Here is a 15,919-nt window from a genome sequence, read left to right on the forward strand (position 1 = left end):
GAGCAGAGAATGTTAGGCCTTGAACTAGTTCAGCCCACCAACGAAGCCACACAGAAAATTAGAGCTCGCATATTGACAACACAGAGCAGACAGAGAGAACTATGCTGTATGAACGACGTAGGGATCTTGAGTTTGACGTAGGAGACATGATTTTTCTGAAGGTAGCACCTATAAAGGGTGTTCTAAGATTCGAGAAGAAAGGAAGTTGAGTCCACGTTTTAGGGTCGTTTGAGATTCTTGAAAGGATTGGCCCTGTAGCTTATCATTTGCCTTGCCTCCGCAATTATCTGCAGTTCATGATGTGTTTCATGTCTCCATGCTGAGGAAGTATGTGGCAGATCCCTCACATTTAGTCGACTACAAACCGTTGCAAATTAACGACAACTTAAGCTATGAGGAGCGACCAGTTGAGATTTTGGCTAAGGAAGTTAAACTGCTTTGTAGCAGAGGAATTACATTGGTCAAGGTTTTGTGGCGAAACCACGAGGTTGAGGGAGCTACTTGAGAGAAAGAGGACAACATGAGAGTGCATTAAAATTGAGATACTTTCGTCCTTGAAAGTTCTAATCCTTGTATAGCTCGGGATAATGAGCTCTCATGTTGTCCTCTCTCTCCCAAGTAGCTTTTTCAACCTCGTGGTTTTGATAAAGAACATTAATTAATTCCCCTGTTATGAAGCAACTTAACTTCTTTTGCCAAAATCTCAACTGGTGCTCCTCATAGCTCAAGTTCTCATGCATTTGCAATGACTCATAATCAACTATATGTGTTGGATCTGTTACACACTTCCTCAGCATGGATACATCGTATACATCATGAACTGCAGACAATGACAGAGGCAATGCCAAATGATGAGTTACGAAACGTTGACTCAGGTTTCCCTTCTTCTCAAACCTCATAACACCCTTCATAGGTGCTACCTTTACAAAAACCATGTCCCCTACATCGAACTCAAGATCCCTACGTTGTTCATTGGCGTAACTCTTCTGTATGCTCTTCGTTGTCAACATGCGGGCTCTAATCTTCTGTATGGCCTCATTGGTGGTCTGAACTTGCTTGGGACATAACATCTCTCTGCTCTCACCAACCTCACCCCAACATACAGAGAATCTACAACACTTACCATGCAGAGCTTCAAATGATGCCATGTCAATGTAGCCTGCTAACTGTTATTATAAGCGAACTCCATCAAATGCAAATAGGAGTCCCAACTTCCTGAAAACTCTAGCACACATGTTCGGAACATATCCTCCAAAATTTGGCTCAAACGCTCTGTCTAACCATCAGTCTGGGGGTGAACAGTTATACTAAAGTCCAATCTCGTGCCCATGGCAGCCTGAAGTCCTTTCCAAAACTTGGAAGTAAAATAGGCATCTCTATCAGAAACAATTGACACGAGCACTCCATGCAGTCTCACTATCTCGGTCATATACAACTGTACCCACTTACTGGCAGTACAAGTGGACTTCTCTGAGATGAAATGGGCTGACTTCGTGAGCTTGTCAACAATAAACCAAATTACTTTATAACCCTTCAGAGACCTTGGCAGTTCTAAAATGAAATCTATAGACACATTCTCCACTTCCATTCTGGCACACTCAAAGGTTGCAAAAAACCTGTTGGCTTCTGTTTTAGTTTCTTCACCTGTTAGCAAACTAGAGACTTATTGACAAAGTCTGGCACTTCCCTCTTCATATTTTTCCACCAGTAAACTTGTTTAAATATTTATACATCTTTGTACTATTTGGATGCATAGAAAGTGGAGAATTGTGGGCCTCAACCAACAACTCTGTCTTAACTACACTGTCTGCTGGCACACATAACCGTCTCTCGAACATGAGTCCATCATCAGAGGATAAGAGAACTCCTCAGCTTACCCTACTTCTGTTAAGCATCACCTATCAACCAAATAAGGATCAGTGAGCTGAGCAATAATAATTCTCTGCCTCAAAGTTGGTTGTACTGACACCTGAGCTAACTGTGAGGTGACTTCTCCTACTAAAAATGCAATCTTAGCTTTCTCAAGATCTATGTGCAAAGGAACCTGACTAGTAACGAGTGCTACAGAGTATGATACCTTCCTACTAACGCACGATCTCATGATCGTAGTCCTTGACCAACTCGAGCCATCCGCGCTATCTCATATTTATCTCATATTTAAGTCCTTAACCAATTCAAGCTCTTATGGTCAATGAAGATCTGAATCTTCTCACCATATAAATAATGCGTCCAAATCTTAAGTGCAAAAACCTATTGCTGCCAAATTCTAAATCATGTGTAGGGTAGTTCTGCTCATGGCTCTTCAACTGAGGAGAGGCATAAACAAACCACCTTACCTTATTGCAGCAATACACAACTCAATCCTTTTTAGAGCATCGCTGTAAATCACATAACTCCCAGATCCATCTGGCACTATAAGGACTGGTGTAGTAACAAGTTTCTGTTTAAGATCCTGGAAACTGCTCTCACATGCTGGGCTCCAAACAAAAGGATTCCCCTTCCTGGTTAGCTAGGTCAAAGGACTAGCTATAATGGTAGTCATGATGGTAACAACTTTAATCTTTGCTGGGTCTATAATAACTCCTTCACTGGACACTACATGGCCAAGGAACAAAACTTGCTTCAGTCAAAACTCACACTTGGAAAACTTGGCATATAGCCTATTGGCTCGAAGAGTCTCTAATACCTTATGCAAATACTCCTCATGCTCAGCCTCTGTCTTGGAGTAAACCAAGATGTGATCAATAAAAAATATCACAGAAGTGTCTAAGAAATCCTTAAGCACCACCTTATTCATCAAATCCATAAATACACCAGGAGCATTTGTCGAGCCAAAGGACATCACAATAAACTCGTAATGTCCATATCTGGAAAGGCAGTCTTGGGAATATCACTGTCTCTAATCCTCAACTGGTGATATCCTGATCGTAAATTGATCTTAGAGAACACAGTGGCTCCCTAAAACTGATCAAACAAGCCATCAATCCTGGGGCAATGAATATTTGCTTCTTGACTATCACCTTATTAAGCTTTTATAGTAAATGCAAAGACACATCAACCCATCTTTCTTCTTCACAAATAATTGTGGTGCTCCCCAAGGTGACATACTAGATCGAATAAAGCCCTTGTCCTATAATTCTTAGCAACTAGACCTTCAACTCCTTCAGCTCAGCTGGAGCCATTCTGTATGGAGCTCTCGATATGGACCAGTGCCTGGTTTCAGTTCAATAGCAAAATCAACCTCTTTGTGAGGAGAAAGTCTTGAAAGCTCTTCTAAAAAAACATCGGGGTATTTCCTTACCATTCATTCAGATGATAAGGATACATCGGGCTCTCTGGTATCTACAACACTAGCCAAGATACTCTAAGTACCTTGGTTGAACAACTTACTGGCCTTCATGGTTGAGATAACTTTGGGTAGGCCACAGTCCCCGCCCCCTTATACTTTAAACTAGTCGCCTCATGAGGGTTAAAAACTACCTCCTTGCGAGAATAATCTATGTTTGCATGGTTAGCAGATAGCCAATTCATGCCCATATTACATCAAAGTCTTGCATGTGTAATACTAATAAAGTTACATCTAAAACATGATATGCTATTTCTATTTAACATGTTTTTATCTTTCCTTTCGACAACATAATTTCTCCAGATGGAGTAGAGACAAATAACATATAACTCAAGGGTTCTACTTGTAAACTCATATGTTGAACAAAAATTGGCGATATAAAAGAATGAGAGGACCCCGAGTCAAATAATAATAAAGCAAAGTGCTCCAAGATTAGGAGTGTACCTATCACCACTGTGTAAGCTTTCTCAGCCTCCTGTTGATTAGTGGCAAAAACTCACCCCTATCGAGATGTAGAAGTCTAGTTCGAGATAGGTTCAAACTATTTCTGAGGGTAATTATCAGCTATATATATGTCAGGTTGCCTACACTTGTAGCATATACTACTTCCTATTAGGCAATGACCTGAATGAGACCTTTCACAATTAGAACACATGTATACTTCCTTCAAGGTTTTGCCTGCCTCAACAACCTACTGTCTAAGCTGCTGGAACAAACCACCTAATCTCAAATTCCTTTGTGGTGCTACTGTAGGCTACTGCTAAGCCTTCCTTTTCTACCCTACAATTGGACCATTCTCTACAGCCTTGGCCATCTTTATCCTCTCATGCAAACTCAAATCCACTGTCATGTGTAGTGCATCATCTTAGGTAGCTAGTCTAAAGACTCTAACGAAACCCTGGATCTCCTACTTAATGCCTTTGACAAACTTGTCAACTCTCTCAGTCTCAGTTCTCACTAACTCAGGTGCAAATCGGGATAACACATCGAATTCTTGATCATACTCCTCTATGGCCATATTGCCTTGCTCCAACTTTAAGAACTCTTGACACGAAGAAGAATTTGGCATGAAAATTCTCCTTAAACTACTTTTAGGTGATCTGACTCATATCTCCACCCAACATCCTCTATGTGGACTTCCACTAGCCTCTGTCTCTATCAGTCAGTAAGAACATGACGCACTAAACTTTCTGGTCATTGGAGCACTTCATGTAACGAAAGATAGTCTTCACCGAACTCAACCACATCTGCGCCTTGGTGGAGTTTGCCAAGGATCCATCGAAAGTCCGAGGGTTATACTTCCTGAAATCCCTCAGGTGTTTGGCTTCTGCTGAAAGCATATCAAGTAGGTTATATGCTACAATTGGGGCCTAAACTCCCGCAACTGGGATCTAAACACTTGCAGCCGGTGTCCGTACATGAGTTGTTTGGATATCCTAGGTAGGTTGTCACTGTGCCAATACTTTGAACAATAAGTCTATGTACATTTGCTCCATGGCAGCAAGGTATGCATGAGTGACAGGTGCAGTAGGGTCGATAACTTGTACAACATGCTGTCCTTAAGGCTGGTTACGTCTAAAAATTATTTAAATTCAAAAACTGTAACACCCAAAAATTAAGGTAATTTTATTTTTTTAATTATCTTAGTTTAATTTAATTTATGATGGATTTAATTGGGTGTTATAATTTTTTTAGTATTGTGGAAATTGTGATTAATTGAATGTTCAGTGGAAGATTATTTAATTAATTATACTATTGAAAATTTTGGTGAGATTTAAGTTTATTGGTTAATTATATATGTATATAATTAATTAAGTTATGGAAGGGTAGAATAATATATTATTGATTTTTTTAGGAAAGATATTTTTTAGAGAGAAAATAATTATATTGTGGAAAATCTAATTATTTGGAAAGATATTGTATTTTTGGGGAAAGTAAAAAGTTTGGTTTGATGGGTATTTAACGAGGAGAGAAAGTATGATTTGATTTTGGTTAATTTGTTAATTAGCAAAAGAAAAGGAATAATGATAATAATAATAAATATCATTATTATTATTATATATAATTAACCCTTGTGAAACGTGCAAAAAAGGGAACTATTCATCATCTTCTTAATTCTTCACAAACCCCAGCCGCCATCGTGCTCCGTTGCAAGGATCACCGCTCGTCGTTTGTTGACACCGTCATTCCTCCTTTGTTCCTTAGTGACGAAGTCGCACAAGCCGACTATGCACCCCCACCTCCTACGTTTGCATGTAGGTGAAGCCGAGGAATCTCTCTCTTTTCATTTCATCAATCATCTAGTTTTTGAACGTTTTCATTAAGCCTTACCGTCGTTAAGTTCTGTCTCGTGCCACCCAGATCTCATTGCCGGCAATCGTTAAACGAACCCTTGCTTGAGCAAGTCGATCTGTGCATCACAGAGCCACTTATCTACTCCTTCGTAAATCGCGCTTGTCACAGCCGATTTCTTTCTCCTTTTGTGAGTTGTGCACCCGAGCTGACTGCCAAGTCGATTCTCCTCCTGCAGAGCCGCGTGGGCCATTTCTGCCTTAGTTTAAGCCAAGTTGCTTTTTGGTATCTCTTGAGCTGTGTTGGTTTGGTATGCCCAAATGAATATTTTTTGGATCTTAAATAAGTTTACAATGGAATGAGTTAAATTATTTTTGTTTGAAGGTTCAAGTGTTAATTTGAGGATTTGAGACTCCGAAATTTTCCATTCAAGGTTTTGTTTGATTCAACCTTAATCTTGGGGGTCAGTTTGGATGCTTAATTAAATAGTTGGAAGTTTGATGCTTAATTAAATAGTTGGGTGATGGTTGACAAAATTAATAATTTTAATTTTGTTTATGTTTATGACTGAATTAGTTGATAATTAATCTCCAGGTAAGAAGTTTTATTATTAGATCCTTACATTATGTTTTCCCTTAGTATGCATTAACGTAGCCATGATGCATGTGATGTGACTGTGAAGAATGTTAGATAATGATAGCTACATAAAAAATCGTTATGTATGACTAAGATATGTGATGACCACGATATGTTATGAATGAGATATACTATGGTTGAGATACATCATGTTTGAGATATGTTATTTATGTTATGTTATATGTATAGACTATGATGTTGTGTTAGCTTTACCTGTTAGAGTCGTATCATATGGGTGTCCCTCGGGATCACCACCTATTTATGTTTGTGTGGCTTAGCTTTTATATGTGAATCAATAGGATCACTTACACTTCTTTAGGGTGACTCCTTCGGGTTCACCAAGAGTCTAGATGTGTTCCTACAAGATCACTGGATAGCGTACGTTTGGGAGCACAATAGATATTCGATATTTTCTTACAGGACTATAACGAGAGGTTAACAGACACGTAGCAGGAGTAGTAGTGGGTCTCTTACTTAGTATAAATTTATACTCACCTTTTCTATGTTTAATTTTTCAGGTAAAGGAGCAGGTAAAGGCAAGCTCGCGAATGGCAAGAAGTGACCGTGGATCGTCATAGGGAACATCTTATGTTTTCTTCCACATTTATGTTTTGAGTATTAAATTTATTTCAGAACCCATGTTTACTTTTAGATATATTTTTTTATTTTAAATAGGTTCCGAACTAATATTTTATTATATACTTTACTTATATTTTATGAGTGTTTCTTTTTAAAACTTAGTATTTTCTTTGATTTAAATAAAAAGTCTTTATTTGTTTTAGTGGTAATGATCTCACCTTAGTATAAAGTGTTGGATCGTTACAGAAAGGTATTTTAGAAACACTTTTCGAGGAACATTGTTCAATCTGCATACCCCCAAAACGAGCAAGGCAATTGAGCATGACTCATCATTAAACGAACCATGTCTAACAAGGTTTTATTTCTCATTTCTAATATACCATTTTGTTGAGGTGTACCAGGTGCTGAAAGTTGTAATTAGATTCCATGTTCTATCATCTCAAATCCATATACTCTCCACCTCGATCAGATAAAAGTATTTTAATTTTTTTACTTGATAGATTTTTAACTTCAGCCTTATACTTCTTGAACTTTCCAAGAGCTTCAGACTTACGTTTCATTAAGTATAAATAATCATACCTTGAATAATCATCTATAAAAGAGATGAAGTATTCAAAACCTTCTCTAGCTTTTACATTCATTGGACCATAGTGGTCTGAATGTATAAGTTCTATGGGCTCTTTGGCTCCATAGCATTTTCTAGTAAAAGGTCTCTTTAGTCAACTTTTCTTCAAGACAAGATTCACATGGAGGCAATGAATCATCTTCTAACTCATTTAGAAGTCCATTCTTTACCAATCTCCCGATCCTATCGAGATTAATATGACCTAATCTTGAATGCCAAAGATAGGTATTATTTTGAGTATTAGCAGTTTTAAACATCTCATGATTTAAAATTGCTTTCGCTTTGTTAGGTCTTAATACATACAAAAGTTGTCTTCAAGCTTAGCTGAACAAATGTGTACACCATTCTTAGAAATGAACACTTCATTTAAAGAAAAATGTTACATTATATGATTGTTCAATAAGACAAGAAATAAATATAAGATTCCTTTTAATCTTAGGAACTATATACAAGTTTTTTAAAAACAAGAATCTATTTTAAAAAGAAAATTTAACATCTCCCATTACACGAGCTGAAATGGCATCTCTCGTTTTAACTTTGAGTGTATCTCATCCTCCTCGAGCTGCTTAAAGGAACTAGTTTTATGTAAAGAAGAGCAAACATGACTAGTGGCTCCTAAATCAAGTATCTAGACATTTTGGTCATTTTCCACTAAACATGTTTCTAAGGCAAGTAAATTATATTTACTTTCTTTTTAATTCTTCTTAAATATCTCTTGAAGCGAATCCTTGATCTGACGTCTAATGACCATGGTTTTGTGTTTCTTGCTTAGTATGTCAGACATACTAGACAAGAGATACACACAGGCCTTGTCATTGGCCTTTGTCCAATGATTATATGCATCCCTAAAATTTTTAGATGCATTTCGAGCAGAGGAAGTAGCAAAATGGTGTAGTTGAAAGGAAAAATCGTACTTTGCAAGAATTTGCTAGATCAATGTTGAATGAGTATGGTTTACCTAAATATTTTTGGACGGAAGCCGTTCACACCGCTTGCTATGTTTCAAATAGAGTTTTAGTTAGACCCTCTTTAGATAAAACTCCTTATGAACTTTGGCATGGTAAAATTCCAAATATTGGGTATTTCAAAGTTTTCGGTTGTAAATGTTTTATTTTGAATAACAAAGAAAAACTTGGAAAATTTGATTCTAAGACGGATGTTGGTATTTTTCTAGGATATTCCTCTACTAGTAAAGCTTATAGAGTTTTCAATAAGAAAACTTTAGTTATTGAGGAATCTATTCATGTTGTATTTGATGAATCTTGGAATAATGTTTCTAATGAGTCTATTTGTAGTGATGATTTAGAAAAAGATTTTGGAGATTTACTTGTTCCAAGTATGCAAGATGTGAACATCATAGAAAAGAAAGAAGAGGGTTCTTCATCCTTGCCTAAAGAGTGGAGATATGCTCTATCCCATCCCAAGGATCTAATTCTTGGCAATCCCGAACAAGGTGTCAAAACTCGTTCTTCTCTTAATTTATTTAGTAATCTTGCTTTTGTGTCTCAAATTGAACCTAGAAGTTTTAAAGATGCCGAATGTGATGAGTTTTGGATTTTAGCTATGCAAGAAGAATTAAATCAATTTGAAAGAAACAAAGTTTGGAAATTAGTCCCTAGGCCTTCTAATGCATCTATAATCGGAACAAAATGGGTTTTTAGAAATAAGATGGATGAAAATGGAAATATCATTAGAAATAAAGCTAGACTTGTAGCTCAAGGTTATTGTCAAGAAGAAGGTATAGATTATGAAGAGACTTTTGCACCGGTTGCTAGATTAGAAGCTATTAGAATGTTGCTTGCTTTTGCTTCTTATAAAAATTTCATTTTGTATCAAATGGATGTAAAAAGTGCTTTTTTAAACGGTTATATTGTAGAAAGTTTACGTAGAACAACCTCGGGCTTTGAAAGTTTTGATTTACCTAATCATGTTTATAAGTTGGAAAAGGCTCTTTATGGCTTAAAACAAGCTCCAAGAGCTTGGTATGATAGACTTAGCAAGTTTTTACTTGAGAATGACTTTAAGATGGGAAAAATTGATAATACTCTATTTATTAAAGTTAAAAATAATGACATGCTTATAGTGCATTTATGTGGATGATATTATATTTGGTTCTACTAATTCATCTTTGTGTGAAGAATTTTCCAAGTGTATGCATAATGAGTTTGAGATGAGTATGATGGGAGAACTTAGTTTCTTCCTTGGCCTTCAAATCAAACAACTCAAGGATGGCATCTTCATAAGTCAAGAAAAATACACAAGGGATTTGCTCAAGAAATTCAAATTCAATGAAGGTAAAGTTGCAAAAACTCCTATGAGCACTACCACTAAGCTTGACAAAGATGAAAAAGGTAAGTGTGTGGATATAAAGACTTATCGAGGTATGATCGGATCTTTACTTTATTTGACCGCTAGTAGACCCGATATCATGTTTAGTGTATGTCTTTGTGCTAGATTTCAATCTTGTCCTAAAGAATCACATTTCCATGCCGTTAAAAGGATACTTAAATATTTGCTTGGAACTATTGATGTTGGATTATGGTATCCTAGAAATGTTGAGTTTAATTTGGTAGGATATTCCGATGCGGACTTTGCCGGTAGTTTACTTGACCGTAAAAGTACTAGTGGGACTTGTCAATTTCTTGGTAGTTCCTTAGTATCTTGGTTTAGTAAAAAGCAAAATTCGGTTGCCTTATCCACTACCGAAGCGGAATATATTGCGGTTGCTAGTTGTTGTGCACAAATTCTTTGGATGAAACAAGCTCTTTGTGATTTTGGATTAAAATTTGATAATGTGCCTATATTTTGTGATAATACTAGTGCCATAAATTTGACTAAGAATCCTATTCATCATTCTAGAACTAAGCATATAGATATTAGGCATCACTTTATTAGAGAGCATGTACAAAATGGTCATATTACTCTTGAGTTTGTAAGCTCCAATAATCAATTAGCGGATATATTTACCAAGCCTTTGAGTGAAGAAAGCTTTTGTAAAAATAGGCTTGAGCTTGGAATTATTCGTTGGGATGCATCTTGATTTTATATCTTACTTGATATTGTTACCGTAATGCATATTGATAGGAGGAGAATTAGACATTTTGTATGTGTTCATGTTTTTTGGGAGAGCTAACTTCATTGGTATTGTTTTTGATGATTCCAAAGGGGGAGAAGTATAAGAAAAATATGTTTTTATCAATTTGTTGCATAATTGTTTCTATTGAATAATGCATATTTTTTTAGAGAAAAAAAATTAATTAAGGACAAAGAAGGTTCTCTTATCAATTGTTTTCAAGTATGTTCTTTGTGGTGAAATATATACATGAGCTTTATGGTTATACATCTTGATAATAGAATTACTTGTTGATCATGTGTGTTTCAAGTTATTTTTCTTCAATGATTTGTCATCATAAAAAAGGGGAGATTGTTGGCTTTTTGGCCCTTAATCTCAAATTTATTTATTTTAATTATTCAATTAATTTATGTTTTGATGATAACAAATCTGATTTTTTTATTGACAATTTTATTAATTTGAATAGCCATATCGTAGAGCTTGGAAAAATGATTCTAACGCCTCTTGAATCACCCAAATCGAAGTTCAAATGAAGAAAATATTGCTAAAAGAAGGTTAACAAAAAAAATACCCGAGATGGTGACGTGGCGACCAAGCATTCAATTTGAACCAATTAGAGAAAGCCACTTGGAGCAATGAAGGAGTAACAAATGTGGCTTTTTGTTATGTTTTATTGGCTTTTATAAGAAAATGAATTTAAAAAGAAAATGATTTTAATATTATTATTTTTCCTTGTGTCTAACGGCTAGTTGTTTTAAAAGATGGTGAAGTTGCTTTATTGATTTCTTTTTAAACAAAGTATTTTGAAAAGACATATTATTATATTATTATTTGTATTGTGTCTAACGACTAATTAAGTTTAAATCTCACCATTCATTTTTCTTTTACTTATATCTAATGACCCAAATGATTTTGAATTTATCTTTCATCTCTTTTTAAATACTTCACATTTACACAAGATCACAACATCTTTACAATCCTCAAGCAAAAAGCCAACATTGTTATTCTCTCTAAAGCTTCCAATTTTTATTCTTTTCATCTTATTCTTGAGAGCTTCTTATTGTATTGTGAGGATTAAATTTGTGAGCTTCAAATTATATACTCACTCTTTTAGAGAGTTTTCTTTTGTATGATTTAAAAACTTCAACATATTGTAACGGTTGGATCCTAACCCGTGGAAAGGATCGGGTTTGCTCTTGAACCCGAAAAAGGAGCAAGAATCGGTTCGGCTCAAATCCGTGGAAAGAGTCCAAAGAAGATTTTCAATCAAAATCCCAAGAGGTGCTTGGGAAAGTGGATGTAGGTTGAGTTTAACCGAACCACTATAAAATTACGGTGTCTTCTTCTCTAACTCTTTTCTAATTATTTTTTAATTTAATTTTAGTTACATACTCTTATTGGTTGAGTTTGATTGCATACTTCCATTCATATATTTTTATCAATCTTGTTATTTAACAAAGTTTACAAAGTTCTTTATTTAAATTTAAAAAGTATCTAATTAGTTGATTTTACTTTTTATTTGTCAAAAAAGTTTATTTAAACCCTATTCACCCCTCTAGGGTTGCCATACCGATCCAAAAATTGGTATCAGAGCAAGGTTGCTCATCTGAAATTTTAATTTCTTGATAAACTTTATTGTTAGAGCATTATGGCAAACCTATTGGCAAATGGTATTGTTGAAGGTCAATCTACTTGTTGCTCATCACTGTAGCATGATAATTGAAATGACCTTAGGGTGGGGATTGAAATCAAGAGCTACAACAAACATCCCTGTGGAGGAAGAACTACAAAAAACATCGTTGAAGAAGCAGTCCATTCTCTTCTTCTATGTAATTCATAAGCATGAATCATATGTGTCCACATAATCCCTTTTTATTCATTGAAAAGGATATGTTAGAGTGAGTAGGCCCAAATATCATTGGGAATAGGAGTAGACCATCCAAAGGAGAAGACAGTACACCATGAATCTGTACAAAGGAATATATTCCTCCATTACCAAGCTTAAACTTTGCAACTTGAAATGCTGATCCATGGACTTCTCAAACCTAAACCAAGCTTACCCGAAGTGCACCAAAGATTTGGATCAACTCCATGAATACTTCTAACAATTTTGCACCATAAAGAGTCCTGCTCCTTAAGGATTCTCCAACTCCATTTAAACAATAAAGCTGTATTTCTGTTTTCATTTCCAATCCCTAGACCACCATCTTTTAGAGCTTTCGAAGCTAACTCCTGTTTAACCAAAGGATTCAGCTTGTTGCCTTTTTGACCTTCCCAAAAGAAGTTACATAAAAGTCTCCAATTCTTGTATCACCAAGAAAGGCATTTGAATAAGGACATATTATAAGTTGGTAGGTTGGCCAAAACTGAATTACATAAAGTTTAACGGGTCATTGATTCCTCTGCTTCTTTTACTGTTAAATCCCTAATTGATGATTTAACTTGTTCAATAGGTCCTCTACCAGAAATCTTTATTCTATTATTCGGTCTGATCACTACCCAAAGAAAATTAAATTATTCTGGGAACTTAGTCACGGTGCCATTAATACTGCTGATTGCCTCCAACGCCAAATGTCGTATATGTCTTTTTCTCCTACTTGGTATGTTGTGTGTCAAACTGCTGCGGAATCTGCCTCTCACCAATTTGCGCACGTTCCTTTGCTACTCAGTTTTGGCACATCATCTGGGATGCTTTTTGGTTGGTCGATCTCTCTTTCCAATAAAAACTTCTTGGTGGGTCACCTTTTTGTGGGATGTAAAAAGACAATTTGGTTGGCTATTGTTCGTGCCTTCTCCTAGACTTTATGGACTGAGCACAATAGGAGGCTGTTTCAGGACTCTACTGCCTCTTGTACTTCTTTTTTGGACACCATTTTATCTACTGCTTTTTATTGGTACAAAAATGGGCACCCTTTTAAGAACTATAGTCTCTCCTTTCTCTTTTCTAATTGGCTATATTTTTTTAATCACCTTTAGGAGTTTGGGTTTCCCCTGTTTCATTTTATCAATGAAATGTTTCTTATCTTAAAAAAAAAAAAAGTTAAACGGCCCCTCTGGACAAGTTATACCCTTTTCCATTTATCGAGTTTCAAATGGACTTTATCTATAACAGGCTGCCAAAAAGACTGCTGTTTAGAATAACCACCAAGAGGTAAGCCAAGATATATAAAGGCAATTACCAGCCTCCCAATTCAGCCTTGAAGAAGTAGAGATCAATGTAGCCTCATCAATATTGCCTCCATATAATGCTTACTTCTCCCAATTAACTTGCTGCCCTGAGCACAATTCGAAGAGAATATCTAACATGGCTTCTATTTTTTATTCTAAAATCTTTCAATCCTGCAATCATAGACGATACCTTTCTTTTTGTAAATAAGGATAAGTAGGACGTGGGGAGTTTGAAAGGGTTGCTTGTAGAAGAGTTAGATGACCCCCCCCCCCCCTCCCCGAGTGGTTCCATGATTGTAAACATCTCTCAACTTTCACAATCATAGGAGTTCAAAAGGATAACATACGAGGCTTGTACTTTTTGTGAGATTGTGGAGTGCATAATGAATCTAAAGAATATTTAAGGTAACAGATAGCCTCCTAACAATGAAATGCATTGAAAGAAAATGTTGCACTAAGAAAAATAAATAACGAATTCTGCTCAATATAATAAAAATCAAACAAATCAACATAATGGACTTACTGTATTGCCTTTCTCTATGTACCAATGAAGCCTATCAACAATCTGCATTGCAGAAGACATTTTAGTATTTACAAGGACTATGAAATGGAAAAAATAATGAGAGCGAGAAAAAATTAAACAGGAAAAATAATGGAGAAAACACGTCCATATGTCTGGACAGCAAAAAAGACCGGCTGCTAACAATTTCCTTCTGCTATCACACATTGATGTTTTATAAGAGACATCATCAGACAAAAGCGAAGTAGAAACAGCTTAGGGACGGTGAAAAGTGAACCCCATCCCAAAAAAACTAATTGCAGAAAATTTGACCAATTGTTGTGATGCAAAGAAATTGGATAATTGCAAAAGAATTGGCTATAACTATGAGCCCACCACAAGGAGATGAGTTGTAAATTTCCACCAAAAGAAGTTATATCAGAAGACTTGCTTCAAAAAGTTTAAAGTTACTTTCAAGCCAACGCAACTAAAGGAATGCCCCGACAGCATACCCCAAAGGACTTCAACTTCACTTGAGAAAGCCAGTCATCAATATGATTAGAATTAGAAAGACAAGCGGAAATCTGAAGGTACTAAGCAGAAAGCTTCTTCCCTTGGAAGCAAAGAAGCAATGAGGAAAAAGGTGATAAATATTGTCCTCCTTTTCCATATACAAACTGCATGAACAGGCAAAAAGGTTAAACCTCATCAAATTCTGAAGCCTATCCTGATTATTAAGACTCTTATAATCTCAGGACCATATAAACACTTCCATGTTCTTTGCGATCTGAAAATTCAATACACTTTTAATAAGTCAGGACATCAAAGAAGTATTCACTTTAGAAATATTCATAAATGCCTCCTCCCACTTTGTGAAGAGGGATAATGTGAAGAAACTAATTTTGCAAGGGGGTTCGGGTGATACCCAGTACAGAAGAGAAGTCCAATTGTAAAAAAAACATTTCATTTATAAATGAAATCTGGGGAAAACCCCAAACACCTAAAGGAACTTATAGAAGAGAAGGATGTCCAATTGTTAACTAAAATAGATTATCTATAGAGAGAGGGGGGGCTTAGCTTTACACCAAGGAAAAGAAATAGACAGAACAAATTCCATAAAATATTTGAACAAGGAAGAAGAATCATGAAAAAGCCACTTATTCCTTTCACCCCACAGATACCAAAAGAACGCCGCATGTCAACCAAAGTGTCATCTTTGTACCACCAAAGGGTTGACCCACCAGAAGAGAAGCCAATGTGTCCAAAATGTTATTAAGACACGTATAAGACCATCAAAAAGCCTAAAAAGAATATCCCAAAAATTGGCAGCAAGAGGAAAATGGAAAAACAAATGGATCGAAGATTCAGCGTAGCAGCAACACATGTGACACCAAGAAGGAGAAATAGACATATAAAGCATGCAACGTGGAAGACAATCAGCAGTATTGATGGCACCCCAACTAAGATCTTAAAGAAAAATTTTCATCGTTTTAGGAAAATCTATCTTTCCAAATCAAAGAACAAAAATCAGACAATAATGGATCAACCGTGCCCACTAAGTCAGCTATAAGGGATCTAACAGTAAAACCAGAAGTAGGATCAAGAGGCCACAACCAAGAATCCAAATAGCAGTGCAAGCTAACAGCAGCCAGGTGGAGAGATACTAAGGCCCTTTTGACCAAGTGGATTCAAAGATATTAC

General features: G+C 36.0%; 1 protein-coding gene and 1 pseudogene across 1 annotated transcript; both read right to left on the reverse strand.

The window, feature by feature from the left end:
* Positions 1 to 563: 563 nt before the first annotated feature.
* LOC116405842 lies at positions 564 to 1,148 on the reverse strand. Its single transcript, XM_031889611.1, has one exon. The coding sequence runs from the start codon at positions 1,146 to 1,148 to the stop codon at positions 564 to 566; it is 585 nt and encodes a 194-aa protein (XP_031745471.1).
* Positions 1,149 to 14,013: 12,865 nt separating this feature from the next.
* Positions 14,014 to 15,919, reverse strand: part of LOC116405843 — a 35,418-nt pseudogene continuing 33,512 nt past the window's right edge.

This window comes from Cucumis sativus, unplaced genomic scaffold (assembly GCF_000004075.3).
Source record: "Cucumis sativus cultivar 9930 unplaced genomic scaffold, Cucumber_9930_V3 scaffold38, whole genome shotgun sequence".
Classification (NCBI taxonomy): domain Eukaryota; kingdom Viridiplantae; phylum Streptophyta; class Magnoliopsida; order Cucurbitales; family Cucurbitaceae; genus Cucumis; species Cucumis sativus.